Source organism: Lethenteron reissneri, chromosome 60 (assembly GCF_015708825.2).
Source record: "Lethenteron reissneri isolate LAM-NWPU_2019-01 chromosome 60, ASM1570882v1, whole genome shotgun sequence".
Taxonomy (NCBI): domain Eukaryota; kingdom Metazoa; phylum Chordata; class Hyperoartia; order Petromyzontiformes; family Petromyzontidae; genus Lethenteron; species Lethenteron reissneri.
This window is the reverse complement of record NC_083838.1, coordinates 2,994,170-3,009,645: the sequence shown is the minus strand read 5'-3', so window position 1 is coordinate 3,009,645 and position 15,476 is coordinate 2,994,170. Positions and strand designations below refer to the sequence as shown.

Sequence of the window (15,476 nt, the reverse complement as noted above, 5' to 3'; positions counted from 1 at the left end):
TGCGGGGCAGAGGTCGCAACCGGGTACCCGATACCCGTACCCTACCCGATACCCGGCTACCCGTACCCGGCCGGGTACGGGTAGCCGTTTGCGACCCTGGTGCGGCCGGGTACGGGTACGGGAAGGCCGTGAGTCACTGGTGAGTAACCGTTTGTCACTCATTTCCCAACGTCTTGTCTCTTCTCACAATTAAAGTTCCTAGAATCAACCCACCCGCGCCTGCAACATGGGTTCATCCCAGAGGTTGCAATCGGGTACCTGATACCCGTACCCTACCCGTACCCGGCCGGGTACGGGTAGCCGGGTATCGGGTAGGGTACGGGTACGGGTACCCGTTTGCGACCCTGGTGCGGCCGGGTACGGGTACGGGTAAGGAATCAAAACCCGTTTGCGACCTCTGGTGCGGGGGGAAGGACAACGAACTAAACATAAAAAGATAAATTAAATAAATACACGCGCGTGTTTAATTTCATCATTAAAAGCAGCACTGCAAAGGGATACCGTGTGGCACGTGTGATGCACTAACCACCACGTGTGTGTTGGGTTAGTCCACGCGGTGGTTTTTATGCCAAAATCCGTGTCGTTAATCCTCCAACCGCCCGCCAAGATTGCAACGCTTACACAGACATTAGTAATACGTGACCCACGTACCGATCGATTTCTGATCGATGAAGCCCCCTCCTCATGCTCCTCCGCACCGGTGGCCGAGGACATTTTCCATGGCTCGATTTCCACATCGGCTCTCGACGACGTTTCGCCCAAACGGACGCGAGGCACGTCAAGGTTAACGAACTGGGACCTTCTTCTTGGTTCTTTCGGTAAAGTCACGTAGAATGGAAATAATAAAAATAAAACATTATAAAATAATTCTCACGACGTTTCGGCCACAACGCAAGCAACCGTCCTCGGGTGAAGAACAGGTCTGTCGGAAAGACAGCGTCTGAATGAAAAATATACGCTGCCAAGCCTGGTGGTTTTCATTCAGACGCTGTCTTCCCGACAGCCCTGTTCTTCACCTGAGGGCGGCTGCTTGCGTTGTGGCCGAAACGTCGTGAGAATTGTATTTTATTATGTTTTATTTTTATTATTTTATTATTTCCCTTCTACGTGACTTTACCGAAAGAACCACGAAGATGAATCCCTGCAGTCACGAAAGCTTTAAATCGAAATTTTATAATGTTTTATTTTTATTATTTTATTATTTCCCTTCTACGTGACTTTACCGAAAGAACCAAGAAGATGAATCCCTGCAGTCACGAAAGCTTTAAATCGAGATTTTATTATGTTTTATTTTTATTATTTTATTATTTCCCTTCTACGTGACTTTACCGAAAGAACCACGAAGATGAATCCCTACAGTCACGAAAGCTTTAAATCGAAATTTTATGTTTTATTTTTATTATTTTATTATTTCCACTCTATGTGACTTTACCGAAAGAACCAAGAAGATGAATCCCTGCAGTCACGAAAGCTTTAAATCGAAATTTTATTATGTTTTATTTTTATTATTTTATTATTTCCACTCTATGTGACTTTACCGAAAGAACCAAGAAGATGAATCCCTGCAGTCACGAAAGCTTTAAATCGAAATTTTATTATGTTTTATTTTTATTATTTTATTATTTCCCTTCTACGTGACTTTACCGAAAGAACCAAGAAGATGAATCCCTGCAGTCACGAAAGCTTTAAATCGAAATTGAACTCTGACCTATCGGGCGTGTTCTCTCCCGTGGACAGCTGCCATTCAAGGTCCTGCGGGGTCATGCCGGGGGCATCAACTGCTGCCACTTCGGTTTCGGGGACACGCGCGCAGTCACCTGCTCGGAAGATCACACGGCGAAGATCTGGGTGAGCGGACGTTCCGAACCTTGAGCGGCGCACAATCTAAGCTCGCCTCCTCTCCCCCTATGTCGCTAAATGTTGGTCACGTGGACTTATGGTGGACGTTGTCGTCGACCAGAATGGATCATCACAGTGCTTGGTGTATTGGCCACCGCTGTTGTAGATTGTCGAGTTCATTTGTTTCACCAGGATCGATTTGAAAACCCATTTCTTTAGAACTGCTTGTTGTTGTTGTTTAGTTTGTTGTCCTTCCGCTGCACCTTCTATTATTGCCTGCGTACGGTGCGAAAGAAGTTCAACAAACGTACGTACAGGCTCAGGATACGTCTCGCTTGCAAGAGTGACCCAGACTATGATGCAAGGTCTATGCTCTGTGTCTTCACGAATCCTCGCTGACTAGCCTGGTGAAGTATGGTCAAATAACCCTCAGGACTCACACGGCAGTGGGGTACTGTACTGTGGAAATTAATTTCTGGCTTCATGATAATCTCCTTGCTGCAGGACACTGAGACTGGGAGAATCCTCAAAAGCTTTGATGACGCCCACCAGGATAACATTACCGAGTGCTCTGTCAACTCTACGAGGGGCAGGTAATTGTCCTACGCGAAGCGTGGAGTCAGCGGCTTAAGGAGACCCTGGCTTCGTGGACACTGATATACAGCAGGACAGTGGCAGACAGTCGTTCCTGGCCCTGGGGGAGCAGATATCAATACTAACAATGATTATTACATTATATGTGCACTACATACAAAGGGCGCCACGGTTGTGAGATATTAACTATCTCGCCTGGTATACATGAAATCGTAGGTTCGATCCCAACACTGATACCTGCTGTATATTTGAAGTTTTCGTGTCCTACCCGTGATTACGTGGATTTTTTCCCCGGTCCTCCGGTTTTTCCCTCTCCATTTAGAAACGTGCTTTAAGTGAATTTGGCTGCCGTAAATTTCCACATGGTAAGCCACTTCGTTGGGCTATCATTTGTGGCCAAGTCGCTTCTGAAAAAGAGCTAACACAGCTCAGTGGGCCTCAACCTGGAAAATAAAAGTATTTTAGTTTAATGTTGAACTTCTTTCACACCATACGTAGCCAAACAGGAAAGTCAATACTGAGTCCGAATAAATCTTGACTTAAAGCTTTCGTGACTGCAGGAATTCATATTCTTTGGGTCTTTCGGTAAAGTCACGTAGAACAAAAAGAACAAAAAAACATTTTACTTTACAAAATACGACGTTTCGATCGCAACACAAGCAATCGTCATCAGGAGAAAAAGAGGGGAAAGCTGCTGAGGCAGGCTGTTTTAAAGGTTTGAATGGGTGTAGCCCAAGGGTCATAAAGTGAAAAATTTGTTCTACGTGACTCTATCGAAAGACACAAAGAATATGAGTTGGAATACTTTTTTTTCTGGAGGGTCCTGTATTTGCGTGTTTGGCCAAAACCAGTTACATTGTAATTTTTTTTAACTATGGGGAGAGGTTCCGAGAACCCAGAGGAGAACATCTAAAAGTCCACACGCAGAAAGGCGCCTCCGAGTAAGGGAATCAAACCCAGGACCCTTCTTGCTGCAACGGGCGATTGTCAAAACTGCCACCAGCGGCTTTGGCCACGATGCCCTCTTGATCTTGGAGTGACCTCCAGGCCACCGGTTAGTTTGTCTTTTCTCGGCAGGCTTTTGACAGTGTCATGGGATAAGGCGATGAAACTCTGGGATTTGGAAACGGGGAAGCTGCTGGTGAGTGTTTATCGTTGAGTGTCTGCGTGTACAATGATTCACGTTAACTCCGCTTGCGGCCAGCTACGTGATGGTCCAGAATCAGTTTGTGAAGTCCACGATCCCAAGTGAGAATGCACACGTGAAATTTCGATTTAAAGCTTTCGTGACTGCAGGGATTCATCTTCTTGGTTCTTTCGGTAAAGTCGCGTAGAAGGGAAGTAATAAAATAATAATAAAAACATAATAAAATAAGTCTCACGACGTTTCGGCTACAACGCAAGCAGCCGTCCTCAAGCTTGGTGATGTTTCATTCTTCACCTGAGGACGGCTGCTTGCGTTGTGGCCGAAACGTCGTGAGAATTATTTTATTATGTTTTATTTTTATTATTTTATTACTTCCCTTCTACGTGACTTTACCGAAAGAACCAAGAAAATGCACACGTGGTCAAACAACTGCCATGACCAACACGTTTCGGGTAGCCCTTCACACAGCAGTGTAGGATTGACATAGGACTGTGTAATTATTATTATTAATTTATTGGAGACTGCTTTCTCAAAGTTACCCGAAATGGATTATACACACACAGCAGGAATCATCGCCCCATATTGGCAGACTAATGTCCCAGGATATTCTTGAAAATAAGACTCTATCCTGGTCTCCTGGTCCCTTGAGTTCTCAGCTGATTAAACAAAACCAACTTGACATTTGAACTTTGAACCTCTGCAGATGTGCGAGACGCACGCTTGGCCGTTGACGTGCTGCGACGCGTCTGGCGACGGGCGTCTGCTGGCCACGGCCACCGCAGTGGACCGTTCACTCCGCCTGTGGGACGTGGACAGCGGCTCGCTCGTGGTGCAGCGCAACGGTGCGGTGGTTATTTCCACTGCGACTACTACGACGAATTATTATTGTCCGTGACCAGGGGGCGGGGGGCGGGGGGGAAACTGCGGCTCCAGAATCACGTGCGGCTCTTGAAGGGATGGCTTGGCGAGAGTTATTCGCAGGCATTGCGGCTTTGTGAAATATTGAGAGGGTTTTTGTTATTGTTGTTGTGGTGCCCTTATAAAACTCAGCGTTTAACCTACTCACGCCGGCTTGTGCCCGCCCTCACAGTCGGGCATATTTGCGGAATACACCACGCCGCCGTTTACACTGGCCATTGACCGAGCAATCCAACGTTCCTACCAGCTCCCTCCGCAGGAATATGTTGGATAAACTCCACGCGAAGAAAGGGGCATGTCAACCACTGCACGCCACCACCCTGCCTCGCTTGAGCACTTCACGTGGCGAGGTGATTGTGCATCTTGCGTTGTCCACAGATCACCACGAGGGAGCGCTCACGGGATGCAGGTTTGATTGCGGTGCTCAGCGAGTCGTGACCTCGTCGTACGACCGAAGCTTCAAGGTGTGGGACCTTGCGACACGCGTGGCTACGGTCAGCGTGGCTGGGTACGTGGTGTAATACTATCACTAACGACGACGATGATGCTGATGATGATGACCATCATCATATTCTTAGTTTGTTTCGGTAAAGTCACGTAGGTAAAAAAATTAATTAATAAAAGTAAAATAAAAATCACAACGTTTCGGAGGCAACACAAGCTTCCGTCTTCAGATGGAACCGTCACAGCACGATTGCTGTATCTTGATACAGCTATCGTGATTTTTATTTTATTTTTATTTTACTTTTATTAATTTTAATTTTTATATTTTACCTACGTGACTTTACCGAAAAAAACTAAGAATATGAATCCTTGCAGTCACGAAAGCTTCAAATCTAGAATCATCATCATCATGATCATAATCATCGATAATTATTGAGTTGCACGTGGTATGGGCGCTATCGTTCGCATAGCGAAGGACGATCATAAAAACCAAAACAAATAAAACCTCATTCAACAAAGAGCGACAAGTCCTCGCTTTATGCGCGCTCACACGCGAGCGCCTTTTCGCTAAAACGCGGTTCTTCCATTCGGGAACACCTTTCACACGACGCGGAACGCGCACCGTTCTAGAGCGGAACACGAACCCCCGTTCTATCGCGGAACTCGCCGGTGTCTGAGCGGTCGACGAACAACTTTCTTGAGCCGCAGTGACGCAGCGCGCTGATTGGTCCCGCCATCTCGCCGTGTGGCGTGCTTTAGCGAATCGCATTACCGTCACGTCGCCTGTTGGTCCACAATCAAGGTTTGAACCTTGATTGTGGACCAATCAAGGTTCAAAAGGGAGCAGCAGTAACTGCAGCAGCAGCAACTGCAGCAGCAGCAACTGCAGCTCCCTTTGATGCTGTTCATCCTGCATAATGCACATGCATATGCAGTACTAATCACATTCCTGCATTTCCCATAAATATGCTAAATTCCTCTTGATATGCACATTCCTTTGTCAATGCGCCCAGCTTATATATATGCTCCAAGCTCGTGTGCTGTTTCATTCAGACTCTGTCGCCTCGACGGACCTGGTTTTCACCTGAGGACGGCTGCTTGCGTTGTGGCCGAAACGTCGTGAGAATAATTTTATTATGTTTTATTTTTATTATTTTATCACTTCCCTTCTACGTGACTTTACCGAAAGAACCAAGAAGATGAACACCAAAGCGCGTTATAACGAGCGCTCGCCACTCGCCGTTCGCGCGTGGACAGGTCGCACGCGAACGTGCTCTCCGACTGCCGATTCGGTGCCGGCGGGCGCCTCGTTGCTACGGCGTCGTGGGACCGTACTCTCCGCCTCTGGGACGTGCGGACCGGAGCCTTCCGTGAGGACGGACCTCTAGAATTGCGTGGGGGTCACGGCGGCTCCGTCAGCTCCTGCGCCTTCTCGTCCGATGGTAAAAAACTTCATAACTGCGCCGCCGTTTCATGCCGCACAGTACGAGCTGGAACCGAACTTGATTTGAAGCTTTCGTGACTGCAGGAATCCATACTCTTTGGTTCTTTCGGTAAAGTCACCCAGCTTTACCACCTGATGACGGACGCTTGTGTTGCGCCCGAAACGTCGTGATTTAATTCATTTTGTACCTACGTGATTTTACCGAAATAACCAAAGAGTATGGATCCTTGCAGTCACGAAAGCTTCAAATCTAGAATTATGTAAATTATGTTGAGATAAGATTTCAAGTTTCATTTATTAGGTATAGCCCTGTGAGCCATTCGACTCTTGAATCGGGTGCAACCGCAACAAACAAAAAAACAAAAACATGAACAAGAAAACATCTTAAAGTGAATATGTGCAAACAGAAAATCTTCCCCCACCCACCCACCCACTCTGCAAGGATACCATCCGTCACCCTCCACCTCCCACACACCAAGTCAGCGCCCTTAGGCAGACGTGGCACGTGCAGTCGGTTGGCGTGGTCGTTGCCAACACATCTGATTCAATCTTGATTTGAAGCTTTCGTGACTGCACGTCTCCTGGCTTGAGAATGGTAGCCGAGTGTGTGGGTGAGTGTTTGCGAGCTGTGGCAAAGAGACAGCACTGCTGATGATGATGTTGATGTTCCTTGAAAAAGGTTTCAGTTTGGTGTTTTAACATCTTAACACAACTGGTTTTTATTGCCAGAAAGGGTATAAAACCTATTGTTACATTTCGATACTGGCAAAGGAGGTCCCATGATGTAGCTGCTAACCCCGAGTTCTCAATGCCCTGACAGTGGCATTGCCTTTGTGCTGTTCGCCTTTTGGCGATGTCCTCTGGGTCTACCGCTGCGTGAGGCTAGGCTCTAAAGAAAGCTGTCTCTTGTGTGGACCAATCAGTTTCAAAGACAATGCATCATCATATACAGTACTACCAGAGCATGTGTTTTTTTAGTTTGCATGTTCACCACAAGTATCTGTGGTTAATGCGGTACATGATTCCTTGCAAAAGGTTTCAGATTGGTGGTTTAAACATCTTAACACAACTGTTTTTATTGCCAGAAAGGGTATAAAACCTCGATTTAAAGCTTTTGTGACTGCAGGGATTCATCTTCTTGGTTCTTTCGGTAAAGTCACGTAGAAGGGAAGTAATAAAATATTATATTATTATATTATAATATTATTTTATTATGTTTTATTTTTATTAGTTTATTACTTCCCTTCTACGTGACTTTACCGAAAGAACCAAGAAGGTATAGAACCTATTGTTACATTTCGATACTGGCAAGGGAGCTCCCATGATGCTGTTAGTCGTCGTTAAATTGTGTTCATCTTGTGCGCGACCGTATCCTTTTGGAAGCCTCCCTGCTCGTGTCTGGGGGTCTGGACCGACGCTCCGTCGTGTGGGACGCCGCCACGGGCAGCAGGGGCGCCGTGCTGAAGGTAACAAAAATAAAATATGAATTTAAAAAAAAGTTTTTAAAAACACGCTTTTATGCAGAACCTACCTGGCGCACACGAAGTAGCACATCGCGTAGAGATTCATAGCAGCCATCCAGCAATAAATCGATCGTCACATCGTAAGCATGAATGTACCGTAGTAATGGAAGAACTCCACGACTCCAGGAAGTGGCCCCGAAGCTTGCCATAACGTAAGGGACCGTGGGAAAATACAGCCAACGTCAGTTAACCGTGGACAATTAGACCCAAGCCGAAACATAACATAAAAAAAATGTTTAAATTTTTGTTTTTATGATAGAATATAGTATTTTAAAAAAAGTTTTTTTTTAACACGCTTTTATGTAGAACATACCTGACCATCCAGCAGTAGATCGATCGTCACATCGTAGCACTTGATCGATGAGCCGGGCTTCCTCTCGAACGCCGCGGTGGCTAGGAGATGTTGACTGCCTCGCCTGGTGTGCAGGAGGTCGTGGGTTCGATCCCGACCCTGACGCCTGCTGTATGTTTAAAGTTTGCGTGTCTCTCTCTCATCATCGACATCACGGTGGCTAGGAGATGTTATCTGTCTCTCCTCGTATACAGGAGGTCGTGGGTTCGATCCCGACCCTGACGCCTGCTGTATGTTTGGAGTTTGCGTGTCTCTCTCTCATCATCAACATCACGGTGGCTAGGAGATGTTATCTGCCTCTCCTCGTATACAGGAGGTCGTGGGTTCGATCCCGCACCCTGACGCCTGCTGTATGTTTGGAGTTTGCGTGTCTCTCTCTCATCATCAACATCACGGTGGCTAGGAGATGTTATCTGCCTCTCCTCGTATACAGGAGGTCGTGGGTTCGATCCCGACCCTGACGCCTGCTGTATGTTTGGAGTGTGTGTGTCTTTCTCTCTCTCTCTCTCCGTGGCCACGTGGATTTTTCTCCGGGTCCTCCCGTTTTTCCCCTCCCACATTTAGAATTGACATCATCACGCGTTCCGAATATTTGGCTGCTGTACATTGATCAGCCACTGATGTCAGCTTAGGCCTAAATCCGTCCTCGCGGGCAAAAGGCAAATCTTTGATGTCAAATCACAAGAGACGCCTTCAAACTAAAGTGACCAATATCATCCATAATACAGGGTGTTTATTTTTAGTTAGATCGCGTAAATATATTAACGTCTCAAATTTAGATATAAAGCTTTCGTGACTGCAGGGATTCATATTCTTGGTTCTTTCGGTAAAGTCATATTTTTATTATTTTATTATTTCATTGTTTCCCTTCTACGTGACTTTACCGAAAGAACCAAGAATATATTAACGTGTCGTTAAACCCGCCACCACCCGACACAACCAATTAGTAAGTTTGACACGTAAACAGAACGTGGCCAATTCGTCACTAGTACATCACACCGGTGTGTTGGAGAGCAAAGCCACAACATTTACAATCTGAATGAAGACGTTTCATCAGTAATTACAACTGGTGTGGACCAATCAGTTTCAAAGACAATGCATCATCATATACCACCAGAGCATATTTTTTTTGCATGTTCACCACAAAGTCTTACGTGTTTAATGCAGTACATGATTCCTTGCCAAGAGGTTTCTGCTTGCTGTTTTAACATCTTAACACAACTGGTTTTATCATGGCCAGAAACGGGTTGAAACCCAAAATTGCGAAATCGTCACCCCGTTGGAGGGAATTATCCGCAGGCCCCAAGCAAACGCCGTCGTTCTTTGTGCTGCGTGCAAGGGTCACGCGGACTGGGTGATGGACGTGGACGTGAGCGCGGACAAGCGCTGGGTTCTAACGGCCTCGAAGGTCAGAGAGCGGACACGCTTTGCTCAGTTGCTCGATCTGCGAACGCCCCCCCCTTCTCGCCCCCCCCCCCCCCCCCGGTTTTTAAACTCGTCGGAGGCTTTCACGATCAATGTTATCCAACACATTCCTACGGAGGGAGTTGGTAGGAACTTTGGGTTGCTCGGTCAATGGCCAGGGTCAACGGCGGCGTGGTGTATTCCGCAAATATGGCCGACTGTGAGGGCGGGCACAAGCCGGCGTGAGTAGGTCAAACGTTGAGTTTTATAAGGGCACCACGGGGTGACCAGCTCCTCCCCACCCAGCCCCACCCCTCCCACCCTCTACCCAGCCCCACCCTCCCCACCCAGCCCCTCCCCACCCAGCCCCTCCCCACCCTCCCCTCTCCACCCAGCCCCACCTCTCACATTTTTGGATGCACGACAGACGGACGGACACAATAATCCCCTGTGGGCTGGTGGAACCAGGTGGTTCCTATCAGTATAATGTTGACAAGTGCTGTCTCTCTTCACCAGTGGTTCTTCTTAACCTGGGGGGTGCACGCCGTCTCTGGGGGGTGCGAGATGCCCTTTCTGGGGGTGCGACACGTGGCCATATTTGTTTAAGAATCTAAATCATAGATAAATAAATTCAACACGGGCACGTTAAGTACAACTGCTTTGTTTTATTAAACCCTGTGTATTTAACACGGTGGCTTGCGCGGCCGATATCTTCCATAATACAGTTTTTTTTTTTATTATATTTCGTAAATATTTCAGTGTGTCGTGAAACCCGCCACCACCCGACACAGCCATTTAGAAAAGGTTTGTCACGTAAACAGAACGTGGCCAATTCGTCACTAGTGCCGCAACGCCGGTGTGTTGGAGAGCAAAGCCACAGCATTTACAATCCGAGTACGACGTTTCGACAGTAATTACAACCAGCTTCGTCAAGCGACACTTTGCTCAAGCAAGAAGGGCTCACAAGTGATGTCATCACATCTATCAAGGAGCGAAACAGGAGGAACCTCTCCAAAAATCCTATGCACTCCAAAACCTCATCGGCCCGCGCGGTCTTCGGTGTGATTGCCCAGCAGCAGAATGACACGAGGCTGGGAGGTTTGCGCTTACGCGTGTTGCTCGTGTTCGACAGGACCGCACGGTGAGACTGTGGAACATTGAAAACATGGACCGCATCCCAGCCGTGATGGGACGCGAGAGCGAGAACGAGTCAAGGGTCTTGCAGGCGAGTCCTGTTACTTGACCGCGAATAGTTACACTCAACGATGGTGCTCAATAGCTGGCTGGCTGGGCGGCGGTGGCGGCTATCGGTGACGGACCGGGGACTGGAAATCGGTCCCAGGCTTTTTGTAAACACAGCAGGAGGAGAAGGGGGCAAGTTGCGGCTTGATTTCGTTGGGCCCCATTTGGGGGCTGGGTCCCAAAAAAGGGCAAATGGGGCCCGATCCTCAGAGGGGATGCGCATTCTAAATGTGAATTGTGGTTAAATTTCGATTTAAAGCTTTCGTGACTGCAGGGATTCATCTTCTTGGTTCTTTCGGTAAAGTCACGTAGAAGGGAAATAATAAAATAATAAAAACTAAAACATAATAAAATAATTCTCACGACGTTTCGGCCACTTTCAGACGCTGTCTCCCCGACAGACCTGGTCTTCACCTGAGGACGGCTGCTCGCGTTGTGGCCGAAACGTCGTGAGAATTATTTTATTATGTTTTATCTGTATTATTTTATTACTTCCCTTCTACGTGACTTTACCGAAAGAACCAAGAATAAGGATAATTGTGGTTATTAAGGAAGCATCTTTGGGGCTGCCGATTATAATGGTGGACTTAAAACCCAAATCGGAGCGTAAACAAGCAATGAAGCGCACACATTGGAGGAATATAGGGTGCTTTAAAAAATGTTGACACTTATATGGGACTATCGTTTTTAATGGGAAAATAATGGATAATAATACTGTCACATTATAGCAGATGTGCGAATTTGCGACAGCACCACAAGAAATGTACCCTCTAGGCTCTGGAGACCACCTGGAGAAGATTCCAGGCACGCGTTGACAACGATGGCGAACGAGTGGGAGGCTCTTTGATCTTTCTGAAGCTATAAACGTTACATTTGTTATCATATTCTTTCGGTAAAGCCACGTAGAAGGGAAATAATACAATAATAAAAATATAAAACAAGAAAATTCTCACGACGTTTCGACTGCAACACAAGCAATCATCGTTAGGTGTGAAATCCACAGCAAGAAAATTTGAAAAAAGTGGCGGTCAAATTTTCTTGCTGTGGATTTCACACCTGATGACGATTGCTTGTGTTGCAGTCGAAACGTCGTGAGAATGTTATTGTTTTATATTTTTATTATTTTATTATTTCCCTTCTACGTGACTTGACCGAAAGAACCAAGAATATGAATCCCTGCAGTCACGAAAGCTTTAAATCAAACTTTGTTATCATGTTAACAGTGTTATATTATCCGTTCTTTTCCATTTAAAACGATAGTCCCGTGTAAGTGTTAAAAAAATTTAAGCACACACTCTATTTATTTATTTATATTTCTGGCCACATTTGCAATTTCCCCACACACACACACAACGGCCCACCGACCCTCGGAAAGGACCCCGGCTCCTATGGCCATTCGGGGCCTGGTGGATCTCCCCACGTAGGTCGACTCAGCCTAAAGATGAGTACCTGGCACGGTGTGTGGTAAAGATCAGCATTGGGAATACAAAGACGGCTGGGGATGGTACTGGTAACACCCCCCACTCCACTCCCTCGTGTGCTGTACCGTGCCTTAATATAGGCGTTGTTCGCTAACAGCACTTGCCCTAACAGTCTGTTGTAGGCTACATGGGTGATCTTTGTCTCCTTCATAGGCATTGTTCGCATACAGCACTTGCCCGAGGCGGTGTTCGCTTACAGCACTTGCCCCACCAGTCTGTTGTAGGCTACACGGGTGATCTTTGTCTCCTTCATAGGCATTGTTCGCAAACAGCACTTGCCCGAGGCGATGTTCGCTAACAGCACTTGCCCCACCAGTCTGTTGAAGGCTTTGTCTATGTATCCTCCATAAGTGATATTCGCTCACAGCACCTGCCCTAGGTGATGCTCGCTCACAGCACTTGCCCTAGGCGATGTTCACACACAGCACTTGCCCTAGGCGGTGTTCGTTAACAGCACTTGCCCCACCAGTCTGTTGAAGGCTAGACGGGTGATCTCTGTCTATGTATCCTCCATAAGTGATGTTCGTTCACAGCACTTGCCCTAGGTGATGTTCGCTCACAGCACTTGCCCTAGGTGATGTACACACACTGCACTTGCCCTAGGTGATGTTCACACACTGCACTTGCCCTAGGTGATGTTCGCTCACAGCACTTGCCCTAGGTGATGTACACACACTGCACTTGCCCTAGGTGATGTACACACACTGCACTTGCCCTAGGTGATGTACACACACTGCACTTGCCCTAGGTGATGTTCGCTCACAGCACTTGCCCTAGGTGATGTACACACACTGCACTTGCCCTAGGTTATGTTCACACACAGCACTTGTCCTAGGTGATGTTCGCTCACAGCACTTGCCCTAGGTGATGTACACACACTGCACTTGCCTTAGGTGATGTTCGCTCACAGCACTTGTCCTAGGTGATGTACACACACTGCACTTGCCCTAGGTGATGTTCACACACAGCACTTGCCCTAGGTGATGTACACACACTGCACTTGCCCTAGGTGATGTTCACACAGCACCTGCCCTAGGCCACATGGTAGTAAACCTCTCCTCCCCTTCGCCCGGCAGTGCGAGGCGTGCAGGAAGCCGTTCCCCGGATGCGACGCTGGGGGGCAGCGGCGTTGGCGGCCGTGTCCAGGTGCAGCACGTGCCGCTCCACGACCACGGGTCATGCCCTGCGGCGTCACGAAGCCGAGCCCCATGGTCCGTGACGCAGCCGCGTAGTTGACTGCGTTATCAGCTCGGAGGGGGGGGGGGGCTGTGCAGTGTAACAATCGGGTCAGGTGGGGGCACCTCCAATAATGTGATTTGTACTCTGTTTTTTTCGGTAAAGTCACGTAGGTGAAAATTAAATAAAAAATAAAACGGCAAATTTATATTCTTGGTTCTTTCGGTAAAGTCACGTAGAAGGTAAATAATAAAATAATATTAATAGTAAACAATAAAAAATATATTGTTTTATATTTATATTATTTTATTAACAAAAAAACATATATTGTTTTATATTTATATTATTTTATTATTTCCCTTCTACGGTAAAGTCACGTAAACAATAAACATTTTTTTTAAATATTTATATTATTTTATTATTGCCCTTCTACGTGACTTTACCGAAAGAACCAAGAACACAACTAAATGAAATCACGACGTTTTGGAAGCAACACAAGCATCCGTCATCAGGTGTAACCGCTCCAGCAAAATTACTGTAGCGTATGAAGAGAGCTATTTAGAGACACGTGTTTATATAGGGTACTAGGGGGGGGGGTGGTCATGCGGCAGGCCGTGTGGCGTCGTGGGCGGTTGAGCAGGGGGTTAGCATGAGTTAAGCCGATAGATAACCATCTTTTTAAATCGATTATATTAAGTTCACTTGCTTGCTTAGGGCCGAGCAAATCTTTCGGTCGTTTTTTAACCCCTTTCCCGTGATCCAATCAAGCTGACATTTTCCACACAGACTCGTTGTGCGTGACAATTAATGTTCGTTAAAATCTTTTTTCCTAAATTTTACACTTTTTAGGACAAAAATATTATATTTAATTACCAATTGCTTAATGGCGCAATGCAATCATCTGACCCATAGGTGGCAGTCATCTCAAGCCAGAGGACGAGAGGACTCTAGCCGCCACGCATATAAAGGATTTATAGTGAAAAACTTTGTTTTTACGGGTTATACTTTTTTTATTTTCTCTGTGATTATTGTGATTTGTCTCTTTGCACGGTTGCTGCCTCTTGCACTGATCGACATCGTCGTTACGAGCGCGGTCTCGAACTATTTGGCGGTGCAGCCAGGAACAGCTCCGTAGTGGTGGTGACCTCTTTGCAATGTTACGTTACCGCTCGAATTAAATTCGAATCTAACGTGGAGCGTGGAACGGACGCATTTTCACGCGAAATAAATTCAAACCGCGTTTTGAATAAGTGTTTGGTTGTTGTTGTTGTTGTTCTTATTCTTTTACTCTGTTGCTGAAAACGAATGTCATCGTGGTTGTCAAGGGGGGTGCCCCACAATTTATAGCTTTGGCCATAGCGGGGGAGGGGTGAGGGTAACTGCTGATGGTTTTTGTTTGGGTGCCATGGGAGAGATATGTTAACTACCTCGCTAGGTATACAGGAGGTTGCGTGTTCGATCCCGACCCCGACGCCCGCTGTATATTTGGAGTTTGCGTGTCTCTCTCCCCGTGGTCACGTGGACTTTTTTCCGGATCCTCCGTTCCACCCCTTCCCCCCCTCCAAGTGTATAATGAACATGCGTTTTAGAATATTTGGCTGCTATACATTCCACGTGATAAGCCACTTCGTTCATCTATCATTTGTGGCCAGATCGCTTCTGAAAATGCAGTTGTATGGCTCATCCGGTCACTTACCTGATAAAATAAAAACAATTATGGGACCTCCTTTGCCAGTACCAAAATATGATAATAATCTGTCACGTGACCCACGCATGTGGAAGCGTAACGCATTGTAGTGTAGTGGTTAGCGCGAGTTCGATTCCCGCTCACTACCGGTGACGATTATTTTAACCGGTCCTGGGCCTCCCCTAGGTCGACTCAGCCTCAAACGAGTAACTGTTGTGGTGTGTG

The 15,476-nt window shown here is 46.7% G+C and overlaps 1 protein-coding gene across 1 annotated transcript; it reads left to right on the top strand.

Annotated features, from left to right (window-relative positions):
- Positions 1–1,728: 1,728 nt before the first annotated feature.
- Positions 1,729–13,607, top strand: WDR88 (WD repeat domain 88; the record flags this gene model as incomplete). Its single annotated transcript, XM_061575982.1, is given in 11 exon segments — positions 1,729–1,848; positions 2,344–2,432; positions 3,511–3,574; positions 4,284–4,422; positions 4,877–5,006; positions 6,200–6,384; positions 7,770–7,852; positions 9,601–9,669; positions 10,798–10,890; positions 13,465–13,509; positions 13,512–13,607. Coding segments are annotated over 11 exon segments (1,113 nt in total), but the record flags the coding sequence as incomplete, so codon positions are not given.
- Between the last annotated feature and the right edge of the window lie 1,869 nt (positions 13,608–15,476).